This window comes from Dermacentor andersoni, chromosome 9 (assembly GCF_023375885.2).
Source record: "Dermacentor andersoni chromosome 9, qqDerAnde1_hic_scaffold, whole genome shotgun sequence".
Lineage (NCBI taxonomy): Eukaryota > Metazoa > Arthropoda > Arachnida > Ixodida > Ixodidae > Dermacentor > Dermacentor andersoni.
Window position 1 is genome coordinate 17,892,420 of NC_092822.1, and position 17,847 is coordinate 17,910,266.

At 43.3% G+C, this 17,847-nt stretch overlaps 1 protein-coding gene across 1 annotated transcript; it reads left to right on the forward strand.

The window, feature by feature from the left end:
- The first annotated feature begins 1,903 nt into the window (after positions 1-1,903).
- Positions 1,904-16,436, forward strand: LOC126527135 (leucine dehydrogenase-like). Its single transcript, XM_050174889.3, has 10 exons — positions 1,904-2,942; positions 4,680-4,786; positions 6,676-6,797; positions 7,463-7,588; positions 8,815-8,907; positions 9,813-9,919; positions 11,664-11,759; positions 12,459-12,602; positions 15,372-15,461; positions 16,142-16,436. Exons 1-10 carry the CDS (start codon positions 2,559-2,561, stop codon positions 16,364-16,366), a joined length of 1,494 nt encoding a protein of 497 aa, XP_050030846.1. The 5' UTR covers positions 1,904-2,558; the 3' UTR covers positions 16,367-16,436.
- Positions 16,437-17,847: the final 1,411 nt, after the last annotated feature.

Genomic DNA, 17,847 nt, shown 5'->3' on the forward strand with positions numbered 1-17,847 from the left:
CGCTAGTGAATTGACACGAAAAGCAATCCGCTCACAGCCCCGCAGCTGCTCAAAACCACTATAATTAACGCAAATATAGTAGCCTAGTAATGTGCAAAGCTGTGGATAAAATGTCACGCAAATTGTAAAATCTGCCAAAAAAGCGCGAGATCTCATTGCTATCGCGCTCACTTCGTTTTGGTTAAATTTGTGCTTTTCGCAATCTTTGCTACGACAACTAATGAACTAAACGTCATAGCAGTAGGACCTTATACATATGCCGGCAGATCCCACGCCCTGTGGGAATTGATGTTATGTAAAGGAGTGTGATAGCATCAGGATGTAGGTGGCAGTTTCATGACCTACATGACACGCATGTTATGAAATTCATGTCATGACCGATCATTTATGTTCGTCCTACACTCTTCTCATGTGCTTATCATGCTATGCCAATTTTGGTACACTTATAAGTACATACCATGTGAGCACTAATACCGACTACACTAAGAAGTAGGCGGATAGATAGATAGATAGATAGATAGATAGATAGATAGATAGATAGATAGATAGATAGATAGATACTGTCAAAGTGGCAAATGCTTCGCATTTAAAACGAGAAGCACACAGACAAAGCGACAGAAGGTGGCTGGACTAATAACTGAACACTATTGTTGAAAACAACGTCCCCGAAGCCCGCATTGAACATACGCAAGACAGCATATACGGAAAAAGCTTCAATTTCTTTATTAGTGTTGCCGTGTTAGGTAAGGTATAATATCACATACACGGAAAGAGCTTCAACTTCTCGATCAGTGTAAATTGAAGCTCTTTTCCGTATATATGAGAAGTACTGCCTGGCGCTTGTTCAATGTGAACTTGGGGTGCGTTATTTTCAACAATAAAATTCAGTTGTTAGTCCAGCCACGTGGTCGCTTTGTCTATGTCCCTTTCTCCCCCCCCCCCCCTCCCCACCACCTCATTTTCAAGTTTGCTGTCATTCTCCTAGTATAACGTACCGAATCATTGTACCAACAAGACAACAGCCCAGCAATTCACTCGTACGAATAATGAAGCCTGTGAATTACTCACATAATTCATATCGCATACAAAATTTGTCTAAAGATTATACATGATTATTATAAGCAGGGGTCGGCTGTCTTAGTGTTATAAGTGTATAACACGTTTATGTATAAGTACATGCACTTGAAGACTCCTATATATAGCTATAGCTACGCTGGGAGTACAGCATAAAAAGCGATATGCTGATAATCTAAACTCGCATATCGTATGTGGTACACAAACTATGCATTATTTGCATAGATCTTTGCGTACTCGCCACAGTATCCTATAGTTACTTAATTATGCGGCTCCGCTGCTGAGCTTGATCTAGCCATTGATCTAGCTCGCGAGTTCGACCCAGGCCTCGGCGACCGCATTCCGGTGAGGACGCGTGCGCGGAATGCGAAATTAAACGCTCGTGTACGTAGATTTAGGTGCGCATTAAAGAACCCCAGACAGTCAACGTTAATCCAGGCTCCCCACTACGTCTGGCGTGCCTTATATTAAGCATGTATGAAAACCCTGAATTTAATGAATCAAATTCAATTTTGCATATAATATTGCTGCATTATCTTCGCGTTCGCCTAACAATTAATCTGATCGGTCAGTGAGCGGGCCGGTCGATAGCTCAGTAAGTTTCATCGTAAATGACTGATCCTACATCCCGCAGTGATTATATATCGGTAAGATTCTTCGACGCTAGCAGATAGCTCAATTAAGTTAGTCTATTATAGTACACTCTATAGCTGGATATATATACCTCCAATATGACCAGAGGACGAAATAAAACTTGTTTTAAAGAAAAGAATATCGAAATGAATTATGATGGCCGGAGGCGCGCAGCATACGTGCATACGCACTGGCAATTATTAGCGGAACAAGTTTAGTAAGTGCGTTAGGACGAAATACGCATGTATACGGCGCAGGGAAATTCACTCGCAGAGCGCAGAATAGCTTAGAATTAATATCGTTGATCTTCCTCGTCGTCGTTTAGCATATGTGACGCATCAAATTTAACATCTGTTTCAATGCGCGCCGGCTGCGGCCGCGCGAATTTTGTTTCAACAGCGAATAAAAAAATAAAATAAAAAATAAATATAATAAACAAATAAAAATAAAAAAGGGGCAGTTCTGTAGTGAGCCTTCCAAGGGAAATGACAAACAAGGTAAAAACCACCTTATCCCAAATTAAGGATGTATAAAATCTTCTCGGATCAAACCGCAAAGCGATCTGTAATATATGGCCTCTTTGGTAAGCAAAACCGAAACTTGCTCCGCAGTGTCAACGTCAGGAAAAACACCCACTGATGCGACCAATGGTAGCGCAGCGCTACCCTCTCCGCAGCGGAGCCTCGTTAAATCGCCCCGCTACCTGCGATAGGTACGCAGCAAGCAGGCCAGCGAGCGTATATTGTAAACAAGTCCCGCCAAGCGAAGTTTGAGAAAGCGTGCACCGGTGGATCGGGCACCTTGAGTTGGGAGTTTGCTTCGAGGCATGTGAGGCGCGCGGCCGCTGATCCATGCTGCGAGGTCCGCAGCTGCTTCGGCGCTTGCTGCGGCCGCAGCCGCTGCTGCGACCGCGGCAACGGCGCGGGTGGTGTAGTGGTTCAGCACCATCAGGAAACCCAGCGCCAGCGTCCAAAGGTCGCGGCGATTTGCTCTCTCTTCGGCCTTCGGAGCTCGTGGACTTCCTGCGTTGCCGAGGCATCCAGCGCTGCTACGCCGTGTGCGACGATGGCGGCACTGTGCGCGTGTCGCACCCCGAACTGCAAGACCTGGCCGACTGGCTCAACTCGGGCTCCGAGCAGCAGTTCCGCTCCCACGAGGCCATCCTCATGCAGCTGGGTCTACGCACGGGGTGCCTGATGACGGCCTTCCTCTGGCGCACCGACCGGGGACAGGCTGTGCGACTCAGCTTACATTTCACGTTGATTCGGGGCTCACCTTCACGGCTGTGCTGAAGTTTATAATGCATGGTGTAGGCCATGCGCAGTCCGAATTCCCCACAAAATTTGCTGTGGTTCTGTTTGTACTCGTAGGATTGCTCCCCATCCGCTCCGGAAGCACGCAGTGTTGGTGCGAGCCCAAGCATAGACGCTTATTGCCGTAGCATTGATTTGCCATTTAATATGGCCAGTAGATTTTGCTAAGATCGTGCTGTTAAAACGTATTCTTGTGAACCTGTACGACTATTTCCATATGGGGAGCAAGATGGGCTCATTCTGCTAGTTTAGCATGACAGTCTGGTTGAAGTTTGCCTGGAGCGCATTAATACACACAATTGTAGCAGCCAGCCTAGCTTCCTTATGCTGTCCTATTCATCTGGGTGTCTGGCCTCGTTAACTATTGCAGCTTGTGTACATCACCGAATCACCGCAGCCTTTGTGCAAATACTTGGTTCACCATTTTTAGCCTTGACAGAAATGCAGATAAACTGGCACGAATGCTGCACACGGTTTCAGATGTGTTTCAGATGTCTTTGATCACATGTAAAACGGTTTATTCTGACATTAACCACAGATTATTACATTGCACAAATAAAGAAAAAGTGTGTGCCATGAACAAAATTAGCCAAGTAGCTCTATAGTGGTTTTAGCAATTGTCTTTGCAATGCAATGGAATTAATCTCTTCACCCTCTTCAAGTTTATTTTTCTCCTTCCTGATGGGGGAGAGGATACGAAGCTTTCAGGGAACTGTAGAGAATCTTGACCCCTTCCTTTTTTAAATGTCTAAGCATTTCTATGAGTCTATGTCTAAGTTCTATGTTCTATGTCTAAGCATTTCTACCAAATGAGAAAACCCATCCCTCCGTCATGTAAGATCGCTAAAAATAAATTAATATATAAAACAATACATTCGAAAGGAAAAGCCTTGGCACTGGTCAATGACCAGTCGACGAGTTCATAAGAATGATAAGGAGTGATGAAGGATTATATGGGTCTTATCACGGTTGATAATGGTTCAACACAGATGGATAAGGTGCTAAAGAGCGATAAGGGCTTATAATGGTTGGAGCAAGTTTAATATGTTTAATAAGCACCGATAAGGTTTGATAAGGGTCTGATCAAGTTCAATATGATTGATAAGGGCTGGTAAAGGTTGGACCATGTCACTTAAGATTGATAAGCCTCGGATTGATTGCAATAAGGTTGATACCAATCGATAAGTGTTGATAAAGCTCGAACCAAGATACGATGAGGTTGATAACAACTAATAAGATGTGATAAGGGTTGGATGTAGTTCGATAAGGGTTTATACTGGCTAAATATAGTTTTATAACATTGATAATGACGCTGCATGAAGATTAGCAAGTGGCACAATGCTTATGCATATTCCTAGAAGAGTTTCTGCGGGAATTTTTCTGCTTGCTTGTCACTGATCTTACTCTGAAACAGAAATGGTATGAAAGTGTTTATAAATATTCCTCAGATGGCAAATAAATTTATATGCAATTCAAATATTGTCCAGTATTCAAGCGGAAGTATTACGATCATAAGGCATTAAGCTTGCCACCTATGGGTTTCACGGTAACATAATATAATCGGGATGACATGCACAAATGCGAGTCACTCTCTGTGCCAATACAAACGTGGTCTCCATGAAATGTCGAATAGTACTATTGCATGCTTTGTGGTTTCAGTATGGAGGCATTCGGCTACAATCGTATTCAAGTGTGGAGCAGCTCTTGCGGGACGGCCTACGTCAGTCGACACTCTTGGGCATCAAGGCAGCCCTGGCTGGCGTCTGGTGTGTGTTTCCTTTTTTTCTTTCTTTAAATGTTATTATCATTCTCCTCTGAGCTTGCATCTCTATGTATCTATGTCTGCGCCTAACCTTTTTCGTGCCAATTTGGGTCACTGGATAGTTCATGGTCAGATGAGTAGAGCATCAGGTTGCCGTGCTGAGGGGACCAGGTTGAAAACCAACCGTTGCACCATCTTGAGTGACTGGGTATGTGACACTCTTCAATGACCCTCTTTCTCACCAACCTGTGCCACTGGGTACGTCCTGCACTTCAGTGGACCTCTTTTATGGTGACTTAAGTCACTGGGTATATGTTGCCTTTCATAATAATCATTATATTAAACGAATCATCAACCATTACCCACCAATCATAACATGGATTGCTAATAGTATTGATGTTGGTAGTCCTCGCTAAAGGATAAATGCATCACCAATCTTTTTACAACTTGCCACAGTTTATCGCCTTGTACAAATAAATAAGCCAAGTAAATTTGCCTAGGTAAATGTGAGAAAAAAGGAATATTGGCTGCCTAATTGGAGGAGGAATGTTTAAAGGGACACTAAAGGCAAATATTAAGTCGAATTAGATTGCAAGATTAGGCTTCTGTAAGCGAGAAAATGATGAAAATAGAGAATTCGAGTGGTGCCATTTGTTGCCTACTATGGTACCTCATAGGTGTGGCGTCAGCACTTCTGATTCACAGAGAGCCAGCTGCTACCTGCCACTGGGAACAGCGTTGCTTTTTCTCTGTTTACAAGCCGCAGTGACCGTAACTGGTAACCTGAACCCAAGCAGAGCCACACAGTGACTCACGCAACCAGAACACCTACACCCACTAAGCAGTACGCTTCCTATATTGAGCTAAATAAAGAGTCTACAAAAGGCATAACAGCACAGAGGGGAGGGCGGTCACGTAAATTATTCAAGTCCTCTGCCGTAGAGCGGGCAGTTCAAATTGAGAAACAGCAGCAGGACTTTCGACGGCAATTTCTTAGGCCAAAAATTTATGTATCGGCATACAGAAAACTATGATAGACTTCTAGATGAATACTCCATCAGATCTAGCTCGACTTGACACTTTCCTTCAGTGTCTGTTTAATTAAAGCTCAGCTTTATGTTGCATAGTGGAGAATGCAAGAATATGGTGTGAATTCATGGAAGATTTGCATGTATTGTAAATAAAATGTAAATAAGGTGAACTAAGTATGCACGAGTTTGAGAAGGCTAAGATTGCATTTTTTTCCCTCACGACAATGGTATTCGTTTATTAACATTGTGCACCACAATCCATGTTTTCAACAATGCCATTCTCTTGTTGGCCTTAAGGCTAAAATGTCTTGCTGCCATGGTGCTATGTGTTTCTTGCTAGATTGTTACAGTGGCCTCTAAGCAGTTGTGAAAGAACTATCACTGCCTGTGATATTTAATGCACCATACTTGATTTTAATGAGGTCCGTCGTCATCAGTGTGGGACATACTTCAATTTGATTAGGGAGGTATTGCACATAAATATTGTCATGTTTTCATCAGGCAGTTCTTAAAAAAATAATAATAATAAATAAAAGGTGGGCACTTGAAGTGGGGAAACAGTCAAATTGTAAGAACATAGGCACTTTGATAGTACATAGTGTGTATGTTGCATTCTTTGAAGGGTGCTCAGAGGGGCACAAAATTTGTGTTGCACAGCTGAGGTCGCCATGTTTCAATGGAGAAATGCTCATGCACTCAGATTTAATTGCACGATATAGCACCAGAGGTGGTAAAAATTAGGAGCAATTAGGAGAACAGTGATTAGTTGTCATCATCTAGTGTCATACTGTATGGGGGTGTCATGAGTTGCTTGTAGTGCTGCCTGAAGCTTCCTGTGTTGACTTGAGTGCATCCTCTGCAGGCTGGGTGGCGGCAAAGGCATCATTCCACAGCCAGAGAACAAGCAGCATGTGCAGCCGGAATTTCGGCAGGCACTCTTCTTTGATTACGGCGACTTTCTCTCATCTCTCAATGGCTGCTATGGTTAGTGCTTTATGCTTTGCTTTTGCATGTCTTGCATGCCGCCAGGGACAGTGGTAGTCATTTATGTTCAACTGTAACATAGGAAATCGACTGACATTAAAGGATGCATACACACATACAAAAGAAAAATTGTAATAAAAGATCACCAAAGCAGAGCCTTGGTGGTACCTGTGGTAGAACCAGTGAAGAGACTCAACCCAAGGAGTTGTACAAAAGACAGCAGTTTTCTTCTAGTGTTGCATCTTTTTTCTGGTTGTTGTTTACTGCTTTGCTGTTGCAGCAAACTTTCTTTAATGGCTCTTTGCTGTAGCTTGTCACTGTTTTTGACTGATTGACCACCTTGTTGCTATGGTGCACTTGTATTTTGCTGTTTCAGCAAAAGGACTAGAAATGTTTCTTGAGTTCCAAACACGCTTACACCCTCTGGGTGTTTCTTTCTTGTTGAGTGATAGTCCAGTACACTGGTCTAAGTTAGATGCCATGGCACAGGTGTCCATGGTGATCGTGTGGCCTCTGCAAAAGCTTTTTGAGCAGTTTACTACAAACTGCAGCAAGAGAGCAGGCTTTTCTTTGCGGCTTGAATGAAGTGGATATCGCCTGACTGGAAACATCGCCCCCTGTTGATGTTGAAATGATGCCTTGTGTGGGTACATGTGTATGTGCAGTGGCAGGCCTGGACGTCGGTGTGAATAGCCAGGACATGGCCAATGTTCATGTGCGCACGCACTGGGCTGTCAACGTGCCAGGAGACATGGGCGGATCTGCTAATGCAGCCCCGCTGCTTGCTCGAGGTGGGAAATAGTTGATGTTGAGTTAGTAGTAGTTGGAATTCTTGTGTACATTATAAAATGAAAAATGCATCGTTATTGAATGCACAATCAGCTTCCTGAAGCTACCCTTAAAGGGGCCTCGAATACTTTTCAAGCCACCCTACTTCGCTTGCAGGTTGTGTAGATTGACAGTTAAAGACCTAAGTGCAACAAGAATGGCAGATAGGGGTGCGCAGTGTAAAGTTGTTCAGCCGAGATTTTTCAAAATACAAAAAAGAAAAGAATGCATGCCCTCAACTCAAGTTTTTTGTGGTCTCTTGTCCCCATTTCTCTCGTTCACTGATGTAACCACTCGCTGCCAATGGCAAGAGCTCGAAGTGCCTACGTAGTGGAAGTTTGCACTCGATAGTTGCCTATCGGGACGCCAGCACGAAATATGCTGGCGTCCCATATGTGCCTGGCGTCAGCGAAGCTCTTAGCCGTGTATTCTCAAGATACGATTTTAGAATAGCACACATGCCATCCAACAAGCTGAGAAATCAGCTTGTTAACGTAAAGGATCGGCTTGAAAGCAAGAATTACCCCGGTCTCACCTACAAGGTACCATGCACAGACTGCAGCTGCAGTTACATTGGCGAAACTGGCAAATTCACGAGAACATTAAAAAGAGCACCAAAGGGACGTCTGCAACAAGAAAAAAGCCTCGAACGCCCTTGCCGAACATGCCGATAATCGCACTCACCGCATCGATTGGGAAAACGCTGTTATAATAACTAAGGAAAAGAATCAAATGACACGACTCTTGTTAGTATCTTTATTTATTCAAATTACGGACAACAGTATCAACAAGACTGATGGAAATCTGCCTGCCAACTACACCCGTTCTCTACATCACATTTTGGCATAAAAAACGACTTGCGGCTCTTGCCCGCTTTTAGTGTAATCAAGGAATCCGTACGGGTCCCGAAACGTCTCTGTGTTATTTTTACCTTGACTTGGTCAGTGACCGCAATTTCTTCATCATTACACTTTTTTGCTGGCAAGCATGCTGAATGGGACAGCCAGAGCAAAACCTGTCAGCGATGCAATCTTGGAGGCCATAGTTTGACAAAATGTTGTTAACAAAGAGCAGTAAAGCAAATATTGCGAAGGACTGAGACAAGAGGTGGAGAAGAATAAGAAGAATGCTTTTGTACTCCTTTTGCGACTTTGAGGAGGCTGCTGTAATTTCCGTTGTTTGTTTGCAGGTGTTGTGTGTGCTCTGGAGGCCATGTTGGAGCACAGCCAGTTGGGCAGCCTGCGAGGCAAGAGAGTCTGTGTCCAGGGCGCTGGAAGCATCGGCAAGTTTTTGTCTCTGGACAGCACGCCATTTCCGTTTGATCAATTTACTATCGTGTTGTGCACGTGCAGCTGGCTGCAGTGACACGTGATTGGTGCTGCTTGTAGTAATTTTCACGTAATGCATCACTGTATAACTCTGATATCTGTTGCCATGTTGAGAATGTAGCAACTTCGTACATATATGTGCTAATCATGGCACGAACGGCCTAAAGATCCCATTGGCAGTATAGCCAGTCACTTGCACTATTTAAAAGAAAATTTTCACCCACATGACTGTAGCGCAACGCTATAAAGGAAACCCATGCAGGTTTCTCAGAAAAGTGTTTTGCAGCGGAACCCATAAGGGTTTCTTTTATAACTTCGTGCTACATTTAGATGGGTGACGATTTTCCCTTCTATGAATTTCATGAACCTTTCTCCACCTTGCGGAATTCCACAGAACTGATTTGAGGCTTGCATTATTAAGCTTATTTTTTCGGAGGCATCATCTTGCTTAGATTTTAGCACAGCACGTATTTCTGAGCAGGTCTATGCGAGAGATGAAAACATTGCCTTTGTATTGGAATCTGTGAAGTATGGCATTGGAACCTGTAACTGTGAGGGCTTGAGTTGCATCTGCCTGCAGGACTTCCAGTCATTGATTTGTGTGTATAATACTTATGGATTGCTGCCTGTCCTCATTGTCCCCCTCCATGCTCCTTTTTCTCCCTTCCTTTCCCTTAGACAAGAAGAGCAGGCTGGGAACATGCATGAGCTTCAAGTTGACCTTTCTGCTTTTCCTCAAATAAATTTCGTCTTCGTTGGCCATTGTTCAGCCAATAAGTGTAATGATTCTTGTTTTGTTGACCAGGGGGTTCAACCTGCATTCAAGGCCTGACAGTTGCTGGTTGCCTCTGTGATGCAGGACGGGAGGTGGCACTCAGCTTGGCTGACCATGGTCTAGCACAGCTACATGTCACGGATGCCAACCAGAAGCGCTGCGACGACATTGCCGACCTGCTTGCCCCACGGGTCAGTCCAGTCAAGTGTGGCGTCAAACTGTTATTTCAAGGATATCACCGTGTCCTTTTCTTGCAATGCAGATATATTGGTGAGAAAATGAGAAAACTCTAATGGCCCCCACTACGTGGCCAGCTGCAGTTGGGTGTAGTACGTGAATGGGAGTCTCTCACACCTTTTTCCCTCCTATACGTCGTTTCATACATATCGGGCAATGCTACAAAGCTAAAGAGACTTGTCCCACTGCTTGCATTCACTTCCAAGAAAAGGTGTATCATAGAGGAAAGATATAGGCGTGCATCATGTAATTCTATATAAAATTCGCTCATGCTTTTGTGTTGCATAATATGGCGTAATCATTACATAGAAGGCATAACAAAAAATTAAGCAGAACCTCCTTGAACAGCAACTGTCCGAGATATGTGTAGCATTGTATGACAGCCGGTGTGGCGCAGAATGTGTTATGCACGGTAATAATGTGTGTGATGGTTATGCTGATGGAGTATGCATTATTCATCTACATGTGCATGTAGAGTATGAGCAGAGAGATGCACATAGTATTTACATTGCCAAACATATACATTCGGCATCATGCTGACCACCACATAATGCTACGCGTATTGTCACGTGGTAGTGACGGTGAAGAAAGCGAAACTGTGAATGGCGACACTAGCGCTTTATTGGGCGAACTTGTGCCCACAAAAGCAAGTTACACTCAAAGCACAGCAATAGCGGCGAACACGATCGGTGGCCGTCGAAATCTGATCATTGGATCAAGCGCGTCGGCTTTTATACATCAGTCGTCGAAGGTTACAGAGTAATTGCTGGTACCCGCGTGTCTTCCAGAAAGTTTTACAGCATTCGCGTTGCACATACATGCAATCAGATAACACGAGGTTCGGTGACAACAGACAGTGGATGGAACCATAGATAACATTCCAGAAACTTCCGATACATGCAGGCGTGTCCTACACTGAGCGACAATATGCTAGACGATGAAACGCGGTCACCCGATTAACAAGTACATGTGTCGATATCTTCGACAGTTCACGTTCAAGGAGGTTTTGCTTCATTTGTTCGCACGATGCGCATCGCAGCATAGTCAACACATTAATGCTGTCATAGGCAGTGTAGGAGGATGGCTGTGCATGCATGCATAATTAATGCATGAGTGGTGCATCCTCTCGTTTTAGGTCCCCTTTAGTCACCTTCCATTGTCACTGGTCGGACGTTTACCAGAGCATCCCATACAGTTTGCTATCCCCCTTTCAGTATAGGCTGGGACATTTCTGGCCTAGGTTTAATGCCTCCTTTTTATGTATGGGGAATGGCAAAAGCGGACAGGCTTGCAGACTGTTTTGCACCGGTGTGCCTATTGTTATTGTGACATTAGGTCATTTGTCAGTGTACTCTGGATGGCAGCTATCGACCGTGCACACAGTGGGCTTTAGCTGTGCATTCTCACACTGTATTGGGAAAGGGGTTTTCTGGCTTCATACAGAATTTTTCAACTGGCTCGCCATATAATGTTGTGCATTAAAAGATGTTCTGTCAAATACTTTCCAGATTAATGGCCAGTCCACCATGAAATGCGCAGAGTGATACATTCCTGCGACTGCACTACTTGCATAGTTTCTGCAGCATTGCCTGCCAAGTATGAAACTGGGTGCAACTGTTTTCAGCTTGTTTGTTTCTTGCTTCATTTTCCTTGTCCTATATGTCAGATGTGCATGTCCTACCTTCTCTCTGTGCACAGCTGGGCAGTCGGCTGCGTGTGTCACGTGTTCCTCATGGTGATAGGAGCCTGCTGGCCGAGCCGTGTGACATCTTTGTGCCCTGCGCCATGTCCCATGTATGTAAACCATGTCCTCATTTTAACAAATTTTTGAAGTGGTAATGTGTGCCGTAGTCTGTGCTGTGAAGCAATGTTAGAGAGCTTTTGCTTGTCAATAAACATATCAGCATTTATGGAACACAGGGCTGTCGGAGAGGTGTACAGCAGTGCCAATGCTGATGGCTATATCTTGTGATACCAAGTTTAACCAGAGGGCACACAAAACTAATACAGCAGCAACTTATCATATTCTACTTGACTCATGGTGTAAAGTGTTGGTGATGACATAATCGTTAAAGTGCAGTCCTCTTGTGAAGTAATTTACCATATTCTACTTAACTGCTAGTGTAAAGCATCGGTAAGAACGTAATCATTAACATGCAGTCTTTTTATGATATCCCTTTAAGAAGAGCACTTCTGCAATGATAAAATATTTTATATGCATTGTAGTTGGGTAAAGTGTTGCTAAGTGTCGCTAACAGCATTGCTACTGGCATTCACAGTACTGGTTACCCTGTAAGCTGTAAAGAAGTTTACAGACAAGTTAAAACTCCATATTGCCAAGATTATGCGTGCCATCTTATTGTTAGTAAATTCAGTGGCTTTGTGGTTAGAGCATCAAATTGGAGTGAATTTCCTTTCTATGGCACCTAGTACTTAAGAAGTTCTTAGTATGTGAGTGGCACTGGAAGTACTAGTACAGCAGTCGTGTTTCAGATCCTGACTCCGGACACCATCCCAACCATGGAGGCCAAGATTGTGTGCGGTCCGGTGAATGAGCAACGACTCTCGGACTCGGACTGTGACCTCTTGAATGAGCACGGCGTCCTGTATGTGCCGGAGTACATATTCAACCGCATGGTGCGTAGCCTGGGCTTGCTCGCTCACTCTTTTGTGCATTCCTCCACTGGCAACATAACTTGTGCTTGAATTTTTTGTGACTTCTCACAATACTGCATCAAGCCTTTTTAAGGCTTGATGCAGTGCTGCTTTAAGTACTGCTTTTTAAGAGAATGTGCCTGAAATTCAGCAAGCCAGCTTTGCAGCAGAGAATAATGATGCAGATGTAGCGGTAGTGTGACTTGTGGAAAAGCCCTCACAAAATTTTGTTGGTGTGGCTTGTTAATGGAAGGATATCTCCAAGTTGCAAATACTAGTCTTCTTACTTGACTCATAAATGGTAGCGTATTGCTACTAAAAAATAACTGCGCTACATACCCCGCGTGAGGCAACATGCTGCCATGCTTACTGCAGAAAATTTGTATGCTTGGAGAGGTGTGATCGATCTGATAAAAAAATTAAGCATGAAACAGCTCACTTTTAGTCAAGTGTCTTTTATATTCGGGCATCATTCCCTTGTATGTACTGTTTACTCTGGAACATTGTCCTATATTTACAGATAATAGCATTTGAATTTTGCTGAAACCAATGCATTGCATTATTTGACAACCTCACTGCCAAATCAGCAGAATCCTTTTATTTTGATCACTGGAAAATTGCTGATTCTTTTCATATGATTTACAAATAGTGAAATCACTCAATTCAAATTGATTCAGAGTTGCACAGCGAAGGTGAGCTAATTGGTGAGGCTGTTAGTGCTATGTCCAGCTGTATTGATCCGTCACTCAGAAATGGAAGCATATTGTAATGGTTGAGCTCTGTTGTGAACTTCCATGCTGTTGCTGGAATTAAGACTGTCCTGTCAACATGAAGCTGATACTGTCCTGGTGTGCAACTTTCCGAAGAGGGTAGTCGCATGGCTTCTTTTCGCACACTCATTGGCTGCTATCTTCAGTATGTAAACATCTGAACCTGAATGAAGGTGCATGCACTGAAAAAAAAAAAAAGGATGATTATGATACTTCTTAATGCGAAATTTGAGTGCAGCTCTATATGTGTTTTTATCTCGCATGCCAATATTTTGTATTATGGTTATATAGGTACATGGTTTATATCAGGAAGTACAGACGACATGCACTACTCTGACACCGTATCCTAGACATTGTTGCGGCACAGCTCGTCTTGTGCGGCACTACGTTTTTCTTTGCATGCTTTTGTTCCACCAACAATGAGAGCGGCCCTTCGTCATGGGGAAATCATGCCACCAGTTTCAGCAGCTGCAACACCCAAGGGAGCGTCACATCAAGTTTTACTCGTAGCTGCTTGCCATCGCCCCTTGCAGGAGCAGTGATCCCCATCACAAACGATAGTACCATGGACTAACCTCAGCAGCTGATGTCGTGGACGAGCGTACTCCTCCACCTTCCTCCTCACGCACTCTTTTTTCATCTAACGCTGCACTCTGCATTCACTTTGATCTTCCGCTTGCTCGTTCGCTCGGCTATGAGGTACAACAGCGCCGAAGCACGGCAACGCTCAACGTAGGAATGGGCATTTGAGAGCTGCGCTCTAAAAGATGTGCATGCCATAGTTTCATAAAAATGCCATCAGAGGGCAGCACTTAGAACAGCTTGAAGAAAATGGATGTTGAAATCAAAATTAACAAAAATTCATCTAGCACTTGCCACTCAATCGTATGTATCTGTAAATATAGGACAATATTCAGAAATAAACAGAAAGAACTCGATAGCATATATTGCCGTCTTGTTTCAAAGGGAACACATATGGTCTATCTAACTGTGTGTGGCCATCATAAGAATGCTAAGTAGTGCTTGTAAGTTAGTTGGCTTGGCTGGCAACACATTTGTGGCTTCTAATCTGCCCTCACCATTTTGATTTATTCTTTCATTCATATCAATTTTGTTTTCTCTTCGAAATATGTTTCTCTGCTGTTACTGTCTCAGAAACTCTGAAAACAGTTCAAAGGCAGCATTAGACATTGTTAGACTACTGTCTTGCAACAAAGACAAGAGCTTCTTGAAGCTGAATTTCATTTTCTTTTCGTTGAAACTGTATGGTGCACATGTATTAACTGTGTCAAGAAGAGCTTAGCATTATTTATCTTTCTAATGAACTGGCCACAAGACGAACTTAAAACACACATTCTGTAATATAGCGGGCCTCTTGTTGGTTGTTCATGCACAGTATACACATTCGTGGCATTTTTTCAATTCCTGTGCATAAATTTTCATTGGAACTTGCAAAAGTGATATCTGTTAAGTGTTACTGGTATGTAATGTTTCCGAGCATTATCTTGCGGAGCCCTATTTAGATGTACCAAGTAATTTACAGTGAAAGTCTCACAATTCATAGTGCCTTATGTTTTGTTTGACCCATATGTAAATGTCCCCAAATTCATGCAGCCCAGAACTTTGTCTAGCACTGCAGCTTTTCAGCAGCATGGAGTGCATTTGAATAGAGCAATAGTGAAACATTGGAGCTATTCGTTCTGCTAATAATTTCGTAAGGTTGCCTTTCTAGAAGTTGTCACTGCAATATTTTTTTCAGAGGTTGTAATTATAGTAGGCTGTACACGAGAAAGATATAGTGTGTTGCACTAAATTCCGCAGGGTTGCTTTTCAAGAGGTTCTCTCTGTAATCTTCTTTTTACAGAGGTTGTGATCGAGGGTTCTAGGCTACACATTGGAAAATGCAGTACGTTGAAATTAGTACTTGTGGGAGAGAGTGCTGCTGGCAAGTACTCATGGCACCCTCTTTTTTTTTTTGCAGGCGGTGGTGAGCTCTGCATACGAGATGTATGGACGCATGCAGAATGACCCCGAGATGGAGAAACACTTTGGTTGCGAGTGGGAACACTCGGTGAGGCAGCGGAACAATATGTTGTTGTTGGTATTGAGTGCTGAACCAGACTAGTGCTCAAATTACAACACTTTCTTGCCAATGTCTTGAAACACTCACTCAACTCCTTGCTTGCCACAGCAAATAAGTAATTTGTGGATTTATTTCAGAAAATGCTCTATTCAACATACAAGATCGCTATAACAAATTGTAGCATTTTAGCTGACCTTCTGAATGAATGCATTGTTGAAACATTTTGCCTTTAATCGCCGTCCATGCCCTAGTTATGCTTTTAGGTTGCAGGACTTGGAAGTTGACGCTCAAAAGTGTGTTTTCTGGAAGTCTTGCAACTCTTGTTCAAGGATAGACAGGGCAATAAGGAGGATTTCTTGAATTGCCAGAAGCTATCCTGTTTAGCGAAATACAAGGATAGAATTTTTTTCGAATTTTGCCATTAAAGTTAGCTAAAGAAACTTGAATAACTTTAGAACCAAACGTGATTAAAGAAAAATGTACACCACATTCGAAATAATCTCGTGACATATATTACCTACATGTTTTCAGCACGGTGACTTAAAGAAGGGCATTAAAAAATTGGTCTAAAACCTAACTCTTCCATAAGTCAAAACAAGAAGACATATGTTTCAGACAACTACCACTGTTTTGCATTGAGTAATTCTCTCTTTATTTTTGGTGCGCAGATTGGGTCCTTGGTGCGCCGCGTTCTGAGTGAATCTGCAGACCGTGGGTGCAGCACTGTAGCCGTGGCCGACGAACTGGCCGAGCGCTGGTCGCGTGAGCCGCACCCGCTGTGGCCTGGGCGAGCGAGGGCATTGCTCGCCGCCTTGTTGGCGCACGGATGGCATCGGGGTCGAGACTTCTGGCGGCAGAGGCATAACTTTCCTAACACACACGGCTATGCGTGATGATGAAGATCAAGCATCACTTAACAGAGGAACTAGTATACAATAAAGGCACTCGTTTGGTGCATATTAAGTCTCGCGTATGCAGTACCATGTATCGATGCAACATACTGTGTTTATTTACAGTACCTCAAGAACCCTACAGACAGGGTTCTACAAGAGGGGTGGGTGAGAGCACCAGTGATGTCAACCAAAAGTGACTTGGCGACTGCTCTCAAGCGAGTAGGGCTGGCATAGATAATGGCACTTGTGGGCAGATTGTTCAATTTGATAGCTGGCTTGATAAATAGGTATGCAGAAACCATCGAAGATGATTGTCAAGGTAGGCGAACAGTTTTCCGATTTGCAGAATCACCTGCAAAAGTTTTCAGCACAATGTTTCTTCATGTTCCTATACGGTCGTGGCATGCACATGTTTCAGTCTTGTATCGATACTGCAGTGTTTCATCTCGTTCTTCGAAAGTCACAACGGTCTTCTATTGCGTCACTGTTTTAACTTCTGTTCCTTTACCTTGATAGTTATTGCAGCAGCACGCTGGGCCACCACTTTATTGACTCACAAGATTCATGACCGTATGGCATGAAGTCAGTGGCTCTCCGACCGACCAGCAAAGTCTGGAGACATCGGCACCTTTCTGTCTTCTCCGGCATACATGCCAACTTGTGGACTTTGCAACTTATAAAAATCTAGCGGGGGGGGGGGGGCACAACTACAGTTGAGCCCACTTATAGCAGCATTCAAGTGCCAAGAAAATCCCACTGTTGCCACTGATAGTTGTTATAACTGCGTTGCATGAAAAAAGCAGAGGGGACAAACATCCAAACATATTCATTAGACAGAAATAAGTACAGTTGAGCCCCCTTGCAGCATTGCCCCCCGTTTTAATTATACTAATAAAACCGCTCATTACTATGTTGCCATTCCGGATTATTGGCTATAATAATCTGGCTACTGGGTGTGTGTGCTGAAAAGAAAGACGTTAAATCCAGAAATAGAAATACATATGCAAGTCATCATTGTTTGGTTAATTAAAAAGGAGAAGGGAGAGAGGCATGGGTGTTTAGGGCAATGTGACGAAGGCTTGAGGTGTGCAACGAGCAGACTGGCTGCTTTTTCCTTTTTTTTTTTACAGCAAAGCTGTGTATGGCTAGGGTTCCGTGGATTTTTTGTGTGCATCAACAAATCTGCATGTGCAAAAACTTTGCTCCAGAATTTGATGCAAAATCACTTCATTCTATGCGAAAGCTTGTACATCTCGTCATTTGGATATGCATTTTCAGTACATTAGTTATTAATAGGCACCATTTTCAAGATTAGTAGACTCTCAGGTTGATAATTTTTTTTTTGCTTGCTTACAAGGGTATGAGCCATTGTCTCACATAACGGACAAATATTTCGTTGGGTAGGCACACAAATGCTTACGCATTTATTCGGGGTGTCTACCAAGTTGACATTTTCAAATTCTACATACTCTCAGCCCGCG